This window comes from Neovison vison, chromosome 10 (assembly GCF_020171115.1).
Source record: "Neovison vison isolate M4711 chromosome 10, ASM_NN_V1, whole genome shotgun sequence".
NCBI lineage: Eukaryota > Metazoa > Chordata > Mammalia > Carnivora > Mustelidae > Neogale > Neogale vison.
In genome coordinates, this window is record NC_058100.1 from 51,116,693 (window position 1) to 51,137,348 (window position 20,656).

General features: G+C 43.0%; 1 protein-coding gene across 1 annotated transcript in view; it reads left to right on the forward strand.

Annotated features, from left to right (window-relative positions):
* The window catches only part of C10H1orf21 (chromosome 10 C1orf21 homolog), a 224,695-nt gene that overhangs the window by 175,549 nt on the left and 28,490 nt on the right, over positions 1-20,656 (forward strand). The window contains exon 4 of the mRNA XM_044267282.1: positions 19,275-19,351. Within this exon, the coding sequence (XP_044123217.1) occupies positions 19,275-19,351 (77 nt within the window). The remainder of the gene's footprint in view (positions 1-19,274; positions 19,352-20,656) is intronic.

The following is a 20,656-nucleotide window of genomic DNA, read 5'->3' on the forward strand; positions in this document are numbered from 1 at the left end:
TTCCTCTCACAAAGGTCGTTTGCTCTGAGTTCTCAGAGTCCCCATTTAAAAGCTTCTACGTGTGTGACATTACATTGTTCCGATCCCTGCCCATCTAAACCCGAACGGGGGGTGTTGTGTTTGCCACGGCCACCAGGCCTCCAGATCCCTTCGCTCAGTGGATCGTGTGACAAGACAGTTGTCTTCGGAGATTGCCAGGCTGTAGACTATTAAGTGACTACTGTAACGGATTTTTATACATAAATCTTTTTTGTTTAATGTCAATTTTGGAGTATATAAAAATAAGGCGAGAACATAAAATAGACCTGATGAAGCGTCAAGAAAATCTTTTAAAAGAAGCCTGGGGGCGTCTAGAGGTGAGAACTCCTCCTGCCTGTGCTGTGCGGTTTTTTTTTTTTGTTTTTTTTTTTTTCTAAATAATTGTTTATTTATTTGACAGACAGAGATCACAAGTAGGCAGAGAGGCAGGCAGAGAGAGAGGAGGAAGCAGGTTCCCCGCTGAGCAGAGAGCCCCATGCGGGGCTCGATCCCAGGACCCCGAGATCATGACCCGAGCTGAAGGCAGAGGCTTTAACCCACTGAGCCACCCAGGTGCCCCTGTGCTGTGCGTTCTTTAACATTGGGTGAAGTGGACGTAACGTGAAATTTACCACTTGAACCATTTTTAAGTGGACAGTTCACTGGCGTTAAATACATTCACGTTTTTGTGCAAACGTCACCGTCATCCATCTCCAGGACTTTCCTCATCTCTTTGTATCCATTAAACACGAACTCCCCATTCTCCACCCTCCTCGACCCCCAGCCACTGGCAATGAACCAACTTTCTATCTCCATGAAGCTGATTCCTATAAGATCCGTAGAAGGTCTAAACTGACATGATCAGTACTACAATTAAGAGAGGAACAGATGTTACATATTACTGTTACTACCCAGTGGGTTTATGGTGAATATATTTCAAAGGTTTTTAGAGTGAAATAACATACGTTAAGCTCTTTCTCTTTCTTTGAAATGAGTTCAAACCTTTTTTTTTTTAAATCCTGAGGTTCTTGTAATTTTTAAAAGTGATGGTGCCGTGCGCTTGGACAGATGTGATCCCTTGTTCTTTTCTCCCATGGGGCCACGCGTGATTTTAGTGGTGGCTACAATAGAAGCTCCCTTCCTTCTTCCCTTTGGTGCCATCACCCTCCCAAGTTCATTCCTTGGAACCACCTGCCCAGCATCATACTCTGAGTGGGATTAGTGTTGCCAAAGAGTGTAGCCGTCCAGTGAAAGAGGACAGACGGTCAATCATTTCTCTTCCTCAGCCTTTTACCAAGTGCCTCCCACTGTCCCATAGCACCTACAAACGCAGATCAGACGCTATCACTGTCTCTAAGGGGCTTCCGTTCCAGGAGCCGAAGCCTTTAAAAGGATCTGTGGTGGGGCACCTGGGTGGCTCAGGTCTGCCTTTGGCTCAGGTCGTGATCCCAAGGTCCTGGGATCAAGCCCCGCATCGGGCTCTCTGCTCAGCAGGCTCCCTGAGTAGCTGAGCAGAGAGCCTGCTTCCCTTCCTCTCTCTCTGCCTACCTCTCTGCCTACTTGTGATCTCTGTCAAATAAATAAATAAAATCTTTTAAAAAAACCCTGTGGTAAGAAGACAGAGAGAGGTGGATAAACAGATAAGCTGAGGCACCAGAGCAAGAACAGTGAGAGGGAAGCTGGTTCCACACAGGAGGCTGAGGATGTCAGCCTCCACCAGGCTGACAAACTGTACCATGCCACTTTGAGTTGCTTCTGCAACTCCTCAGGTTTTAGTCTCTGGATGGCTTTGGAGCTATTCGGATGGTAAAGGAGCAGGGGACCAGGTGGCGTTCATTCATTTGGACAAGAAAGCAGCACTGTCTCTTGCCCTTGTCTCTCATCTCCCTCCGCAGCCGTCATTAAATGGAAGCGTGAGAATTTTGCAGAGCGGGGTTGAAAGTCCTGTGGTACACAGATTAGCTCAAATCTCTTCTTGCCCCACATTTTGTTGGAAGCTGGACTTCCCTCTTCTGTGGAAGGTTAAACCAAAAACAACTCTCATTCATTTCCAGGTTACAGTGTCCTTTCAAAGAAAATCCCTAAAGAGACACCTGCCTGATTTGGAGGAGAAATAATAGAACTTCCTGCAAGGCATAATTGTGGTAGAAGCTAGTCATGGCCAGGTGAAGCTTTTTTGGCGACTGGGACCGGGGCAACCAAACAGTGAGGTAGGGATGGAGAAGGATCCCATGTCATCCACTCAGGAAGAAGTCACCACGCTGTGGAGAGGACATGACGTAGCTGTTTGTCCTAGGAGCTGAGCCGATGGAAGTCAGGAATTTCAGCTCCCTTAACCCAGTTTTTTTAAAAGCATCACAATGACAGGTCAGCCTCGTCCATTTAAAGCATTCCACTGGACTGTAGTTTCCTCTTGACCCCATATAAAGGGTATTTATTTAAGGAAAATGCTGTCAATTATGTAAGGTCCCCTGACTTTGGTCATGAACACCTGTCCCAAGCCTAGAACAAGGACCAGGGAGAGATGACAAATTTAAAACCAAATCGTTTATGATTTTATAGAGAGAGACACTAGCTCTCGGGGGCGGATGGAGAAAAGGTTTGATCCATACTGTTTGTCAGTTTCCACCTTGCAATTACTCCCACAAGGACTGATTTGAAACTACCAGCCACTGGCTAACAGAATTCCTGCATATTTAACAACTGGCTCTCCTAGTCAGGGCCGGCTCCTGCGTACCACTGTACGTCTGACTAGCTGGTAGAAATAGCCTTTTTTAAAGACTTAAATTGGAGTGGTTGCCAGAGGCAGGAGGGTGGAAGGTACACAACATGGGTGAAGGGGGTCCAGAGGTCCAAACTTCCAGTTACACGATGAATAAGTTGTGGGGATGTAAAGTACAACATGGTGACTGTAGTTAATAATACTATATTACCTATTTGAAACTTGGTAGGAGAGTAGACTCAACAGCAGTTCTCATCACAAGAAAAAAATTTTTTTGCAGCTACATATGGTGTTAAATGTTAACTAGACTGACTGTGGCAATCATCTTGCGATATATACAAATGTTGAATCATTGTTTTGTACCCCTGAAAACTAATTTAATGTTGTCAATTCTACCTCAATTTTTTTTAAAGATTTTATTTATTTATTTGACAGAGAGAGAGAGCACAAGCAGGGGGAGCAGTAGACAGAGGCAAAGGGAGAAGCAGACTCTGCTGAGCAGGGACCCAGATGCGGGACTCGATCCCAGAACCCTGGCTTAACCGACTGAGCCATCCAGGCTCCCCTCTACTTCAGTTTTTAAAAATGTAATTTGAAGCCTTTGGGAGGGGTCCTCACTGCTGGCTGCCCTTATCAGTCATACCTGGTGCCGCTGCTCCCTGTTGTTCACTAAGGTGCCATCAGCTAGTCACACGGCTCGCCTGGCCTTGAGTTGCTTTGGTCTGGGAGGTACAGATGCTGTTTTTCACCAATGGCCGTGGGGCTTTTGCCTGTGTCTTTGAAACTGGGTTTCTTCCAGGCTTCTCGTCTCATCTTCTGTTGTTGAAACACAAAGCAGGTGATAAAAATTATGTGGACTGCTCTTACTCTCACCCTCTTTAATTTATATAGATTTGGGGTTTTTAAGAATGAACAATATTGGGGCACCTGGGTGGCTCAGTGGGTTAAGCCTCTGCCTTCGGCTCAGGTCATGATCCCAGGGTCCAGAGATCAAGCCCTGCATCAGGCTCCCTGCTCAGAGGGGGGCCTACTTGTCCCTCTCCCTCTGCCCTGCCCCCAACCCCCATTCATGCTTTCTCTCTCCCACTCTCTCTAAAACAAAACAAATCAAAACAAAAAGAATGCACAATGTTTATTGAAAGAGATGAGATGCCAGTGCATGGTTCCTGCCCCCCTTTGGCCAATAACTCTCTGACCTTGGGCAACTCAGAAGATGTCTCAGACCCTCCATATCCTTAATGGTTTCCTTAATGTTCTCATCTGTGAATGCTTGCCTCATGCTGTTGTTGTGAGGCTCAAATAATAAAAAGTTCGAATTATAACAATAACAGCAATCACTGACATCTGTTGGGCTCTTACCACACGGCAGGGCCCGTGCGTGGCTGTTGGTTTATACTAATGTAATGAATGCCCACAGGCGCTGGTGTGGTCTGGCACTTGCCAGGGGTGTTCAGTGATAGCCATTATGTTGACTTGTTACTGTTTTTGCAATTATAAGAACCCACAGTGATAAAGAATCAAAAGCTATGTCTCTATTGTCAGATAATCACAGGGCGTCAGTTCCGTACATACCTAATGGCATCCTATAAGAAACAGATTAAACACAGTTAGATGTGTACTTGAGGAGTTTATCTTCTGGAACAATGACTCTGGGAGAAAATAGGGACTTGGGCAAGCAGCACCTCAGCATACGTACAAGTTGTACTGCGTTGTTTCACTGCCCTCAGAATGTTTCCTGCCCAATGACCGTTGGACAACAGATGGGGCCCTCAACATTGGTGAGATTTCATTCCAAGATTCCCCTTGAGAGATGGGATGACGTCTCTAATATTTCTATTGAGTTTTATCAGGAAACCTCGGATGGTGTATTCACATGAGAAGTTTTCACTGTGTTGTGGCATTTTCCAGCATGCAAGCAGGATTTTTTTTTTTTTAAGTCCCTGAGAAAAGTGGCTGCACCTTCTGTATGAATCACATGGGACAGGACCTTCTTGTTCCTTTGAACACAAAGTTTGAGGGAAACGTTAGTCTAAAACACCGGCTTTCGTCCGTGAGCACTTGAAGGGCTTCCCGAGACGGGCCTGCTGACAGCATTCGTCGTGTCTGTTCCTAAATGAGAAAAAAAAAAAATCCCATTCTAATTTAGTAATATTTCTGTGCGTCATCAGAACAGCCTTTTTAACAGTGAACGCCGAAAGAGTAATGCAGAAAGTGCTGAAGAACACGGAGATCCCCACTCCTAACCTGGGTATTGATGGCTTGGAATAAACACCCAAGACAGGCGTTGAATGTCCTCAGGCCGGAAGTAAAGATCATATGCCTTGAGAACATGAGAAACTCAAAAAGTGGGAGACTGCTGGTGAGAACACTGTGGCCCGGTGCACCCGGGACGTGTAAGTTGACGAGACGTGAATGTGGGGAAAGTAATTTTCCTAAAGTCTTCTAATTTTGTACACAATATGTGGTTTTAAATATTTGTGTAGCTGAACTAATATTTATTGTAAGTCCATCGCCTGAAGGTTTCGACTGCATTCCGGAAGGATGGATGATATATTGAAGCTTGCCAGGACACGTCTCTGAGGATCTTGTCTTTGGAGGAACAGGGATCGTCCCGTGTTTAGGACCGTGTGGTTCATCAGAGCTCTTAGACATGGGGTCTAACATGGTCTTCTGTCCATGCCAGCTCTACCCTCCCCCCAGCCCCCGGCCTTTGACTCAGGTAGGGAAAGACTGTCACTTCAGGTGAGAGGCAAAGGAGAAGGAACAAGCAAGCTGTCTGTGAAGACTGGTTTGCCTGGTAGGATCTAGAGTGAGAAGAATGGAGAAAATGGGATCAGACATTCCGAAACCACTTTACATAAGGCAGACTCACTTATCTAAAGCCTGTCGTACCACTGATAAGCCCCTCACTGGAAAGTCTCCTTAAAGAACCTCAAAGAGATGAGAAATGACAGTGGCAGAGAACATAGATCACTGGCTCTTAGCTTTTCTTCCCTGCTTGATTGTCAGGCTGCCCAAGCGGGGCCCAGGCTCAGTAAGGGTCAGCTCAGAAGTCTTATGGGAGGGCACACCAGCTGTGAAGGCAGACGTGGAAAAAGATGAGTATGGGGGCTTTTCTAGAAAGCTTCTAAAAAGACTGAGGAGGTAAGCAAATAAAGACACTCCTGGTTAAACACAACCCTTTACAACATTTCTGGATGATTCTGTTTGCAAAGTTTCTAGCAGCCCATTTCCCCCAAAGGAGTGGGGGCAGGGGAAGTGGAGGGAAAATACTGCTTACCTTATATTGCCTAAGTACCATATTTTATTTTAAAGAGTTTTTTCAACCCAAATGCTAGTTAGAACCAACCAGTCTTTTCCTAGCCTTGGGCTAAAAGTTACATCAATAATGGAACAAGGCCACATTTGATTATTGACTGTCAAGACTGTGTATAGAAATCTAGTGACTGACTCGGCATCGTGAAATAATCCTGCCGTAACAGGATTGACACTTGTATTAGCTAGAAAGCCTGAGGGCACTGTTAAAACATCGACTTCCTTCATTTACACCGACTTCTGGTGGGAGAGGTGGCAGAAGGGTATAGAAGAAAATGTATGGGGAGGGACCTAAATTTAGAATTAGCCCGGACTAATCCTAGAAGTGATGGAGAAATAATCAGAGATAAAAGAAATCTGTTCTTTTCCACCAGTCAAAACTTAGAACTCCCGTGTGTGAAAACGTAAAAGGATTTTTTTAAACACACCTTTTAAAAAGAGAAATCCATGCAACAGAGAGTGTGTATGTTTTGTAAATATGTCCAGTAATATAAAAGAAAAAACCTTTTTTCCATGCAGAGACCTCACAGGCAGAATAAAAGATGTGGTCTCCCGCCAAGTCGGCACGGGACGAAAGGCAAGCTAATCACTGTTTCCCTGAGCTCCTTGAAAATGGCCCCAACGGGGAAGACTTTCTTGCCTGTTGAGCCACAGGGTTGTACAGATTGACTCTGGCATTGCCATAGGGTCCTGGAAAAAGTGAAATCAGGGTGATTAGCGAAGGAGTGAGGGAGTGTTCCTCGTCCACCTGGATCCACTCGGGCCTGACCTCAGATCCGCTCCTGTGAGGGAAAGGCTTATGTCCCAGGCCTTCAGACAGGTGGTCTCTCCATCGGCGGGGCCCTCACCAGTCAGCTTCTCCACCAATGCTGGTTGGGTCACCTGAAGAGACTATGTGGAAGTAAAGGCTGTGGTCTCAGAAGTACTTGCATTCTAATGTATCCATTCAGAAAGACTACATTTTCTCATTTTTCTTTTTTTTTTTAAGGTTTTATTTATTTATTTGACAGACAGAGATCACAAATAGGCAGAGAAGCAGATAGAGAAGGGGGTAGGGGAAGCAGGCCCCCTGCTGAGCAGAGAGCCCGATGCGGGGCTCGATCCCAGGACCCTGGGATCATGACCTGAGCCGAAGGCAGAGGCTTTAACCCACTGAGCCACCCAGGCGCCACTATGTTTTCTCTAATTTCTTCTATTCAGGCCATCTGGGTATAGGCTCTGAAGCTTCCATTTCATTCCCTTCAAGAAATGCACCTCTGCCCAGCCCCGTTTCTGCTTAATAGCTGTGTCACCTTTCCTTTGCCTGCCCAGAAAGATACCTTCCCTTGGAGGCGACCCGCCCATTACACATACATAGCAAGGAAGAAAAAACAGTTTTTTTTTGAAATCTGTATTTCACCCTTTTAATAAGCAACCCCAAAGTTCCTTTATTCTTCATTTTGCCACTACCATTTCCTTTTGTCAGCTCAGCCGAAAACCTGGCTGTTGTCCTTGACTTAACCTTGTCCTCTTCCAGCCCGGTACATTCAGATGACCTCATATTTCATCAGTGCTTTTACTTCTCTAAGTATATATATAAGCGCTATGTTTATATATATTTATTTTATTTACAGATAATTTGTATTTAAATGATATATAGGTGCTATATTTAGTATTTGGGGTTTTTTTTTCCTCTGACATTTGTAATTGCTCCCTGAAGGTGGGGATCTCCTTTGCCTTTTTCTTGCCTCCTGCACCGGAAAGCAAGGTGCTCAGCATGCAGTGGGCACTCGGGAATTTTTGTGGCAACTCTCAAATCCATTTCCTCATCCTTATTTCCAGGGTAACCATCTCCTCAACACAAGCTATCATTTGTGATGCTCTTCCTGCCCAACAGGTAATCCAGTGAAGGACGTATGACTAACGTCCCCATTTCACAGCTAAGGAAACGGAAGCGCACAGGTTATGTAATCTACTCAAGGTCACACAAGTAGAAAGTGGAGAGGTCGTGTGACTCCAGAGCCTAATGTCTTGTTATCCACTATGTCCTGCCCCTCTGGTCTTAGGTTGCTTTCGTAGACTTTCTGCTGATTCATTGGCACGGCTTCCCCATGTGCTCTCTGCTTCCATCTCTGAAACATTTTGCCAGAAGGTTCTTAAACTTCTTTAGTAGTTCCTCCTTTTTTCTGAAGAAAACCCAGTGTCCAAGCATGAGCTCCACCCCTGCCCACCCCATGTCATCTCTCACATGCCCTCCTGGCCCCTCAAGCTCTCCCAGGCTCTATATGGTTCCAAGTACTTGTCAAGTTCTCTCCTGTCCCTGTCAGGGTGTACATTCTTCCTCCTTCCAGATCCATCCCTGCCTGGTTTGCTCTCCAGGAAGCTTCCCTGACCTCCTCCTCTGAGTTAAGTGTTATCTCAAGCGCTTCTACCACACATACATCTACGGTTTGCAAACATCAGTTCACACTCTCTGATTTTTTAGTGGATGAGAATGATATCACCAACTCACCAGCACAGTCTGGTGCACAAGAACCATTAAACATTGATTTAGTGAAGAATGGACCATTAGGTTTCTCTACTATGGTTTTCGGCAAGTACTTGTCAATCCATGTTTCTTTCCCTATGTACCTTTTCATTGTGGGCCATGGGACTGGTGTGTGCTGATAGACTGAGTTTTGCAGATGTGAGATGCCAAGTTCTTCACTAAGAAAAGGTAGAGGCAAGAATGACCCCTCCCCTGAGATGTCTACATCCTAATTCCTGGAACTTGTCAATATGGTACCTTACATGGGACTTTGCAGATGTGATTACATGAAGGGTCCTGACATAGAGCAGTTATCCAGGGGGGCCCAGTAGCATCACAAGGATCCTTCTAAGAGGAATGTTGGAGGAACAGATTGGAAATAGAAGATATAAGGATGGAAGCAGAGCTCAAAGAAGAGAGATGCTAAGCTCTGACTTTGAAAAATGGAAAAAAGGAGACTTGACCAAGGGTAGTTAATCTCTAGAAGCTGGAAAAGTCAAGGAAACATTCTAAAAATCTGTAAGTCTGTGGTAATTTGTTAAGTGGCAGTAGGCAGCCAATATAGATTTGGTACCTTAATATATAATAGTGCTCTAATGAACACCTGTAAATGTGGAGGGGCTTTGGAACTGGGAAGTGGACAGAGACTAGAAGAATTCCGAGAAGCACGGTAGAAAAAGCCTAGCTTGCCTTGAACAGTTAGTAGAAATATGGATATCGGAGAGTCTGCTGGTGAGGTCTTTGAAAAAAAGTGAAGACCATAATGAAGAAAACCCGTATCTCTTAGAGAACGTCGGACTTCACAGACACACTGTTGGTAGAAATATGGACGTGAAAGTCACCCCTGGCGAGTTTCCGGTTAGAACCTGGAGGAAACGTGACACTTGCCATATGCCAAACACAAAGTGAATCATGTCCTATAAGGATGTGGAAAGCAGAACTTGTAAACAATGAACTTGAATATTTAGCTGAGAAGATTTCTTAGCAGAGTGTGGGAGTCACCACATAGTTTCTTCTTGCTGTCCATAGTAGAATGAGGGAGCAAAGAGATAAATTGAAGGAAGAATTGTTCATCAAAAAGGAGCCAGGACTTGTTGATTTGGGAAATTCTTAGCCTGTCCAGACTGCAAAAGATGCTAAAACTAGGAGATTCGCTCTCAGGAACATGTGCTCTGGAAAGAAGGCCAAGGGTGTGGCTGAACAATCTTGTGCTAATCCCTGGAAAAAATTAAAAGGTCAGACTGTTCAGTCACATGGATGACTCTCTGAGTAAGATGAGGCGTGTATTCCCTCAACCATCCCAGCAGAAGCCAGAAATAGAGCTGGGAGCATCTAGGAAATCTTCGTGGAAGGGCCTCCTGGGTAACGAAGTGAAGGCCCATGACATCCACGGGGGGCCTGTGGCGTTCTTGAGGAGGTGACACCAGCAGAAAGACTGCCAGTTTGAACCGGGAGGGACAGCGAGAGGGTGAAATGGAAGAAGTGGGTGTCAGGCCCCCAAACTTGTGCAGGCAGGAAACAAGCTGACTAAAGGGGTGAGCTGCAAACATGTTGATGCCCTTTAAGAAAAAGGAAGAATTGGGACACCTGGGTGGCTCAGTTGGTTAAGAAAAAGGAAGAATGACCACAAGTCTGGAGCCACAGGTCCAGAGACCGGAGTCTTAACCCACAGAGGATTATTCCCAGGCCTTGAAAGCTCATGGAGTTTGCCCAGTTGGATTTTGCAATTGCTTGGAACAAGGAACTCTTTTTTTTTTTTTTCCTTCCATTTCTCGCTGGTTGAGTAGGAAGGCCTCTACTGTGCTCTTACGCCTGCCCCACCAGTGTATTTTGTGAGCAGGTCCCTTGATTTCTAGTTCCACACGTTCACAGATGGAGACCAGTTCTGCCCTAGGATGGATTAGACCCAGAACCTCATTCATACCTAATTTATTTAGGTAATGAAGTTTAGGGACTTCCGAGCCGATACGACTTGGCTAATGCTTGAGACTTGGGTTGATGCTGTAGTGGGCTGATTTGGGGGTACCTTGAGGTGAACCTGTCTTGTGTGGGGGAGAGTTCTGAATCTTCGGTATGAAGCCAGGCAGACACGGTGGTAGGCCAGAAAAAACCTGCCCCCAGACATGTCCACATCCTAAACCATGGAACCTATAAATATGGCATCTTACCTGGGAAAAGAGATTTTACAGGTGTGATTAAATCAAGGATCTCGACATGGAAAGATTTTCTTGATTTGCCCAGGCCCAGTAGAATCCCAAGGATTCTTTCAGGAGGGAGGTAGGAGAATCAGAGTTAGAAAAAGACAATGTAAGGACGACCAGAGGTCAGAGAGAAGTAAAGATGCTACAGTACTGCTTTGAAGATGGACCATGAGCCCGCGAGCGCAGGTGCCGTGTAGAAGCCGAGAAGGGCAAGGAAACGGAGTCTGTCCTAGACCTCCAGAGGCTGCAGAGGCAGCCCTGCAATTGTTTTCAGACTTCTGGCCTCCGGAAGTATATAAGAAAATAAATGTGTGTGGTTTTAAGCCCCACGTGTGTGTTGACTTGCTACAGGAGCAGAGGAAACTCATGGCGCAGATTTCCTGGGCACTGGCGAATTTGGAATTAAAAAAGGTTTGTGGGTGTGTCCAGTGAGTTCCGGAAGACTGGAGCCTGATTTTTTGGCTGGCTTCTACAGCACAATGAGTGTGAGAAAAACAGTCGAGCCTGTAAGAAAAACTGATCATTTAACTTTTTTGTGTTCAGCTTTGACGCAGACAGTTTCTTCAACTTAGATAAACTCGTTGAGATTTCTGTTCATCACAGGGAATGTTTAGCAACTCTAAATGGTGACTTTTTATTTGATAAAATATTAAAGACATAATGAGTGATACATTTCTTCATTCTCATATTTTATTAGCTTTGATCAAATATACTTTGATTTTTCTCACTATATTTTTACCCACCAGAAAAATCTGTGACAAAGCATGTTTATTTTGTGCTCAAGAGCTCTTAAATGTGGTCTTTTAGGGAACACCATCTATTGATACTTGAATTCCTAAAATCTTTGATCTTGTTATTAATTATGGATGGTAGTGAATACGATTGGCACGTCTGTGTGTTTTGTTTTATGTGGTGGTTGGAGAGAAGTGAGAAATGGAAAATTCTAGAAGTGTGCGAGCGTGGGTGTAGGTGTAGACATAGGTGCAGTTTTCTGGGGTATAAACCACAGATTTTGTCTCTGTTTCCCTCTTCATGGGTCCACCTGGCACTTAGCCTAATTCACTAACGCTTTTCCCCTACAGTCAGCAAACCACGTGGTTTCAGCTTTGTCTTGAAGATTAAACTCAAATTTTAGCCCAATCTAAACTTTCAGTATTGTAGATTCTTCCGTATTCGTGCAAATCACACATATTTTAGTTCGCGTAAGGTACTTGACACAGTTGTACATCAGATTATTCAGAAAAAAAAGATTTCTGGGATTAAAGTTAAGTAGTTCTGTGATCAAGAAAACATACTTTTTTAAAAAAATGAGCATGGTGATGGTCATTAGGGCTATTTGTAAATATTCCAATGTTGTTCTTTCTAAGTCCATACTAGGATTATACGTTCTCCATTCTCTTGAATTTACGTGTAGTTCTCTGATTTGCTTTGGCCCATAAACACTAGCACTTAACTATTGCTCTGCTGTGCCGTCGCCGCCTCTGCTGTGATGATTGTGACAGCGCGTACCAACACGGGGCCTCCATCAGCCCGAGTCCGTGAGGGGTTAGGATGAACAGAGCCCCGCTTAGCTTGTGCAAGACGTATAGCATGTGCAAGACATAAACTTGTATTTTATTGAACCACCGATAATTGGGATTTTTTTTTTTTTTACTATAGTATGATGTCCCCGGTTCAAAGTGACAAAGCGTCTCGGGCAAAATCTGAATATGGTTCTTCGAGATTAGTTCATTGTCTGGGTGTGTATATAATACTTCTTGGAAAAACTCAGAGATACATCATCTTGTGGAAAACATCCTCGACTTAAAATTCTCCATGTAATTTGACAACATTATAGAGAGCTTGTTACTTTTAATTACTGACTTGCTGGCATAGTGACTTAATGACTTTGTTTTAGATTTGTTGGGACACAACTAAATGTTTCCAAGCAATTTCTTGCAACTCTGTTTACTTTTTAAAGATCATTTTAAATGTTTACAATTTACCTCAAGGGACAACTGCCAAAATGTATTAAATCTTTAGAACTGATTTGCCCACCACCTTAACATTTGCTTGATATAAGATGAGGTACGAGGCTATATTTTAATTTATAGAAAAAGAATTGCCATAAAGCTGACACTTTCCATGCCAAGTTAATTACTACTAAATTCTAACAAAATACTAATCATTCTGATAATTTCCCTGGATAGGTAATTTATAAATGGAAGTATTGAGTTCATGAAATTATGAAGATACAGGTTGATCCAAGTCAACAGCTGCATCCAGTAGCTTGGGCCTTGCTGTTTGTTAATAACCAGAAATTCTGTTAGAGTGAATAAATATGTCACCATCCTTCCGAAGACAGAAGCTTAAAATTCCTTTATATTTGAAGAAAGTGGTATCTTATCCCACTAATGCCACAAGAGAAATGCCATATAAAACATCAAATGAGGTTGTGGAGGGTTTTTTTGTTTTTTTTTTTAATTTTATTAATTTATTTGAGAGAGAGACTGAGCAGGGAGAGCAGCAGAGGGAGGGGAGAAGCAGGCTCCCTGCTGAGCAGAGAGCCCGATGCGGAGCTCGATCCCAGGACACTGAGAACATGACCTGAGCCGAAGGCAGCGGCTTAACCCACTAAGCCACCCAGGCGCCCCCTGGGATTTCTTTAGAAGACTGAACTTCCTCCTGTTGGGCCCTGAAAAAGAGACTGAGATTCCTCCCCACGTTTCCAGCCCAGAAAGAGCTCAGGGGGCCTCACGGGGCTACAGCTATCTAGATCTGCTCAGACTCAGTAGGATGACACAGGCAAAGGAGTGATGGGAGAAAAGAAGGTCCATCCCTCGCCAACGGGGAGGGGCTTTCTGTCGTCTTCCTGAAGGCACAATGCGGCTCCCTTCGAATTCAGGAGTGGTGGGCCGCCTGGCCAGCTCAGCGGGTGACACATGCCGCTCTTGATCGTGCGTTGTGAGTTAGGGCTTCACACTGGGTGTAGAGATTACATAAAAATAAAGCCTAAAAAAAAAAAAAAAAGAATTAAAGAGGGGAGGCTTGGGGGGATTTCTTCAAGAAGCTATCAGTTTCTCTTAGGGGTCCTGACTTTCCCTGTGGGAGATGCCACCCAGGGACTGGGGAGCAGCAGCATAAATAATGGCTGGTTTGATTTTCTCCATCCTCAGAGAAACTAGGAGAATGGAAAGTCGACTCTGGACACTGACAAGTGTGTTCTGTTCATCAAGAGGGAGAGTTACTCCAAGCAAAGGAGTTACTTGATTTGCTATTTAAATAAACCTTTCACTATCCGGCTTTAGTTTCCAAATATTTGTGAGAAGTAGATGCTTTTTTTTCAACTGATGAAACTAAGTATAAACCAGGTTAAAGGGGGTGCTGCTCTAGGACTCTTACTTTGTATGCAGATTCCTTGGGACACCTGGGGGGCTCAGTCGGTTAAGCATCTGACTCTTGATTTCAGCTCAGTTCTGGATCTCGGGTCATGCGTTCGAGCCCTGTGTTGGGCTCCACACTGAGTATGGAACCTACTTAAAATAAAATGAAATGCAGATTCTTAGGCCTCGATCCCAGAGACACATACCCAGGAAATCTTGGGTAGGGCCTGGGAATCTGTATTTTAATAAACATCCCAGAGAACGCTGATACCAAAATGGATGGATCATGAACAACACTGCTTTGCAAACTGCTTCCTGGGGGTTAGTCCACTGGCTTTGTTTTAGTCCCACTTGGTTCCAGTTTATTTTAGGTACTAGTTTATAAGTGTCAAATACCAATAAAATCGGTTTTTCTGCCAAGGAAAATGATATGTTAGTTACCGCTTCCATCATCAACCAGATTCTCTGTTCCTATTTCTGGAGCACCCCAGACATGGCATGACTCTTGGCTCTCTGTTGGGTCTTCTCCATCTGAGGCTCCCGTTAGCCTCGTCTTATTAGTCCTTCTGGTTTTCTCTGTGTGTTTGCTTGTTTCTTTGCTTTTTTTTTTTTGGAGACCTCTGTAAACCTCCCCTTCCCCAACAAACAAACCCAGACAAGAAGTTAAGTGATGTTTATAAGGAAATATAAAACTGACTTCTTGAGGCAAGTAGAGCTAGCTGGTAAGCATGTAAATGCTCCCACGTGGCAAGGTGTTGGGTGTTCTGAGGGACACAAAGAACCAACCCACATAAATCATATTTTTAAGAATAAATAAAGCCTACATGAGGCACCCTCAAATGGCAATAATCGAAAAGATCTTTTTCGATTATGGCAATAATCGAAAATATCAAGTGTTGGCAGGGTTGTGGAGAAACTCGAACCATCCCGCATCCCAAGCAAGAATGTAGAATGGTGCAGCCACTTTGGAAAACAGGTTGATGATACCTTAAATTGTTAAATATACACTTAGCATATAATCTAGCAATTCCACTTCTAGGAACCTGCCCAAGAGAAATGACAATATGTGTTCTCACAAAGACTTACATATATCTGAGTGTTCCTACCACCATTATTATAATATCCTAACTTGAAACAACCCAAACGTCCATCAAGTAGTGAATGTATGAGCAAAATACAGTATACCCATACACTAGAATATGATTTAGTAACTAAAATAGGTGAAATACTGAAAGAGGCTACAATATCAATGAACCTCAGAAACATTATGCTAAGTGAAAAGTACCAGACCCCAAAGGCTCTGTGTTCTAAGATTCCATTTTCTATGAATCTATAAAAGGCAAATTTGTAGAAACAGAAAGCAGATTTGTGGTTGCCTGGGGCTTACAGAGAGGAGAGAAGACCTGTAAATGGATTAAGGAAACTTTTTAGGATAATAGAACTGTTCAAAAACTGGATTGTGGTAATAATTCTACAGTTGTATAAATTTACTAAAATCACTTCATCATACACTTATAATGGAATTTTATGGAATGTAAACTTTACCTCAATAAAGTGGTTTTTTATTATTTTTATTTATTTATATATTTTTTATTTTTTTAAATAAAGTGTATAGCAAATTAAATAATTAATAGTTCTTTTCTCTGCAAAGGAAATCGAGAAACACTAGTCAAGCTATGGCTGCAAACCTGGGGTCCCTACAACAAACAGTCTTAGAATGTCCTCAAGTTCATTTTCGTGACCGTACTAAGAAGCAATTTGCCTTTTTTGCCGTGTTGACATTTGCACTGACGGTGCAAAAACAACGGGGGGATGAAACTGCTGGTGTCCCAGCGCAAATCAGGGCAATGGCACCAAACTTTATAGTCCTTGTATTCACCCATCCCCCTGCCTTCTCCCCCGTGCACTTACAGTGGAAGCATACATTCCATTTTCACTTAAGAATGTCCTTGATGAAGCAGTCAATTTTATTTAATTCTATTAAGTCCTGTGCCTTGGGTACAGAGCCTTTTAATAGTCTATGTGATAAAATGGCATTTCTTCTGCACACCCAGGTGAGATGGTCATTTCAACGAAAAGTACTTGTGCAGTTGACTGAGTTGCAGGCTGAAAGAGTGGTTATTTTTATGGAACACCATCTCTACTTTAGAAAAAAATTCCTGACAGACAAATTATGGATATTCAGACTTGGGTATTTGGCAAACATTGTCTTAAGAATAAATGATGAGAAACTGTCACTTCAAAGAAAAAAAAATGGCACGATGTGTTGCTAGTCCTAGAATTCAAACATTAAACCAAAATTAGAATTTTGGAAAATTTTGTACCATCATGAGCTTGACAGCTTCTGGCAAGCTTTTCCTAATGAGACTGATGGTGATTTTAACAAATGAGATTTTTTTTTTCATATTGTATAAAGAAATGTGTCAAAATTCAGAGAATATGGCAAAGAGGTCTTGATCCTATAGTGTTTGAGAACTGCTGGCCTCGTGGCTATATCATGGCTTCTGGGGCCATTATGCTTCGGTCCAAATCCTGCCACTATCACTTACCACCTGTGTGGTCTCAGGTAAAAGCCTCAGCCTTCTCCTCTATACAATGGGAATAAAAATGGTATCTATCTCAGAAAGACATTGTGGACATAAGAATGAGCTAATGTATGTAAATATTTGTGAACATTAAAATGAGTTCATATATGGAAATCACTTAGAATAGGGCCTGACTTATATAGTAAGTGATCACTGAGCTGTTACTGTGATCTTGGCGAGTGGTAATTTGTAAAAACAAGTACATCCTACATACATAATCAATAAAAATCTCTCTGTAATTATATATACTTCCTTATTTCTTTTTTTGTAGCAGGGAAATCTGAAGCTGACATTCCCTCCCCGTGCCTCTACCGCATCTTTGGTCCTCCCAAGCCCTGGCAATGCACGCCTGTGCGCATGCGCGGAGGGTTGGCTTGTCCTGGGCCGGAGTACCACCCCCAACCACTGAGCCCCGTTGTTTGGGGTTTCCTTCTCTTCCTAGCAACCACACACAAGTGTTTTTAAGGAAGATGCGGTGAGGCAATGTAATGGTGAAGATTACCGTTTAATACATTGACTGTAAACAGAATACAATTGTGTATCGTTTACAGTCGTAAAATTAGAGGCCTCATTCCTACCTCAGCAATGTTTACGATTACAGTGTCAATCAATCAATCAATCAATAACAAAATTACAATGTATCATTTAGGCTCAGCGCTTGGGAATTTATGTGAATAGAGGAAAAGTATGAGGCTCAGTCCTGGGTCCATTTTCCGTGATGAATCCAAGCAGACAGGAAGTTTCAGGGGGAGAAAAAAATGACTAACTCAGGACCTCCCTCCGCAGTCCTTCAGGGAGACTGAGTTGAAGCTATTTTTATCTCTCATGAAAAGAAGCTCATCATCTGTTGACCTTGTTCATTCGTGCCACCAGTATACGATAAGTAACTCCCATGACTGTCAGGCCCTAGGGGGGACTGGGCCTTGCCCTCCTGGAGCTGCTTTGTGAAAGCCGAGGTAGTTCATCTGCTGTTCCCCGGCTGTGTCAGCAGAAGGAACCGTACACATTTTATGCCTTTTAAAAGTGTATGAAAATACTCTTCAGTTTAGCGTGAGGCAAAGAAGGTAGGATAGACCGCAGAAGAACCATAACGATTGTTTCTTTTCCTGGAAGATCACAAACAAAAAATTACCCTGTATTTTGGAGTCCTGACGTTATACAGATAAGCTCACCTAAGGGCATGTAAATCATAGAGGTTCGCTGATTTAAATGGCTTCTGCTGTCCAGAGAGAAATAGGAACTCCTGAAAAAGGTCTGTTTTAGGCGCCATCACTCTGCATATGTGAGAGCAGTGGGTTGGCCCACAGGAATCTTTCTTCCTTGCCCTGCCTGGGTCTTTAATTATTGCTACATGTCAGGTTCCTTGAGTGGATACAGTCACTTGTTATAAATAGGTTTAGAATAGTCTCTCCTTTCATTTCAGGGGTTGTTTTCAGAGCAAATTATAAAGCGTCCTGAATATTTTTTAAAGATAATATTGTATAAATATAGAGCAGCACTGTTATTGAGAGAGTATACCCACTGATATGCTTGCAGTTTTTTAAAAGATTTTATTTATTTATTTGAGAGAGCCAAGCAGCAGAGGTGGGGGGGCAGAGGGAGAATCAGACCCCCCACTGAGCAGAGAGCCCCATGCGGGGCTCGATCCCAGGACCTTGAGATCATGATCTGAGCCAAAGGCAGACACTTAACTGACTGAGCCACCCAAGCGTCCCAATATACTTGCACTTTAAGATTTGAAAGTGTTTCTTTCCTGTGAGGCTGGTAAACTGGGAGTAAGGAATCAGATCAGATTAAAAGCCAAAGAAGTGCTTCCTGAGTAGAAGTTAGTATTGAATGTTATGAATTCAGTTGAATTCAGTCTCAGTATTCGTTATGGGTGGAATCAATTAATTAATGTTAATCATGTTCCTGTCTCTATCACTGCCAGGGCCTCGTGCAAACTGTCACGTCTCCCTAAACACAGTTGACTTAAAAAAACAAAATGCAGTAAAGGGGGCGCCTGGGTGACTAAAGCCTCTGCCTTCCGCTCAGGTCATGATCTCAGGGTCCTAGGATCAAGCCCCGCATCGGGCTCTCTGCCCAGAAGGGAGCCTGCTTCCCTTTCACTCTCTGCCTGCCTCTCTGCCTACTTGTGATCTGTCTCTGTCAAATAAATAAATAAAATCTTTTTTAAAAAATGCACTAAAGTCTGTTAACCTGAGCACATAAACAATGTCTATAATTACAGTACTGCTGCTCTTTGGGACTAGAATCTTATGTTCCTTGATTCTCTTACTATTTTTTCCTAGAAACACCTAAACATCAAATATTAGTTGCACATAATTTTCTAAAAATAGTTATAGCTGTTGTAAAGCTAACTCCTTTTTTCCTGTCAGTGTTCCCTGTTAAAATGCTGGGCAGTTTCACCATACAGTGTGACCTCTTTGCAGGGATTTTTGCCCTTGGGAAGTGACCGGCTGTGGAATGTCTCAAGCAGCTCAAGCATTCTGTGATGACAGTTTATACCGCTGCTTAATTGCTGATTCTCACCTTGTCTTTTACATATGTGTTTATGTTTTTCAGGAAAAAAGTGCCAGTTCAAACGTAAGACTTAAAACTAATAAAGAGATTCCGGGATTAGTTCATCAACCCAGAGCAAAGTAAGTTCTACTTCCTATTTTTCCTGATGTTGTTTTTAAAGCTATTAATGTCTTCAGAGTGAGCTCAGTTTTGCCTGCCAGGTAACCAGGACGTATTGGAAAGCTTCAGTGAATTGAAACAGTGTGGTTTGGTCAAATGGAACAGCATGGGGAGTCCCAAAACAGACCCCCAGTAAATGACAGCACTGACATTTCAGATTCGTTAGAAGAAAATAAAGCAGAGTATCATTATGACCATGGGGTAGGAGAATTTTGAGGAAGTCAGAAAAGATTTAGAACTTAAGAAAAATGATTCATTAATATGACTGCATTAAAGTTAAGAACTTCCATTTATCAAAATTTACTATGGGAGCGTAAAAGGAAATGGTGGAATATATCTATATATTTAGTTATATTATATTAGCATATAAGCAACAGGAGTTGGGTTTCAGAATATGTAAACTTCCCCTATAAATCAGTAAGTACAAAACAGAGAGCTCATAGAAAAAGAAGCTGAAGATGTGAACAACCATTTCACTACAGAGGAAACTTGAAGAGCTAATCATGTCTCGGGAAATACCATTTTATACCACAAGATTGGCAGAAATTTAGAATTCTGACAGTGCAAATGGTTGACCAGGATGTTGAACAATAGGAACCCTTCACCCCAGTGGAAGCATAAACCGTACAATAACTTTGGAAAACAATTTGTATTTTCTAATAAAATCGTGCCTGGATGTACTTTGCCCTCCAGCAACTCCCCCTGGACATACCTTGTCCTCCAGCAACTACCCTCTCAGGCGTGTAGCCTAGAAAATTCTCACGCACGGGCACGGTAGACCAGTCCGTAGCAGGATTGTTTCCATGAGCTCCTAAGGCTCTTGAACATCCTTGAACAAAACCCGAACATCCTTTAGAAATATAATGGATGACCAAAAACTGAGGCGTATTCTTAGGACAGGAGTTGTACATATCGGTGAAAATGGAAAACCTATGACTATGCGAAGATGGCGGACTGTCACGGAGGTAAGACTGTGCACTGAAGGAAGTAGTAGCACCTGCCTGTGTGTAGTTTCACTTACATAAAGTTCGGAAACAGGCAGAACGAGTCAGTAGGTAATACAAATGTGTGATAAAACAAAAAGACATGCGAGGAAATGAAAAGGCGTTAAACTAAAAAGAGAGGTTCTTTCTCACTGGGTGGAAGACAATGGAACCAGGGGTTCTGTTTCTTAACCTGAGTGGTGATTACACGGGTGTCCCTTTCATTGTTATTACTTAAGACTGTACAAATAACGTTGTATTTTTCCATGGGTTACGCATTGC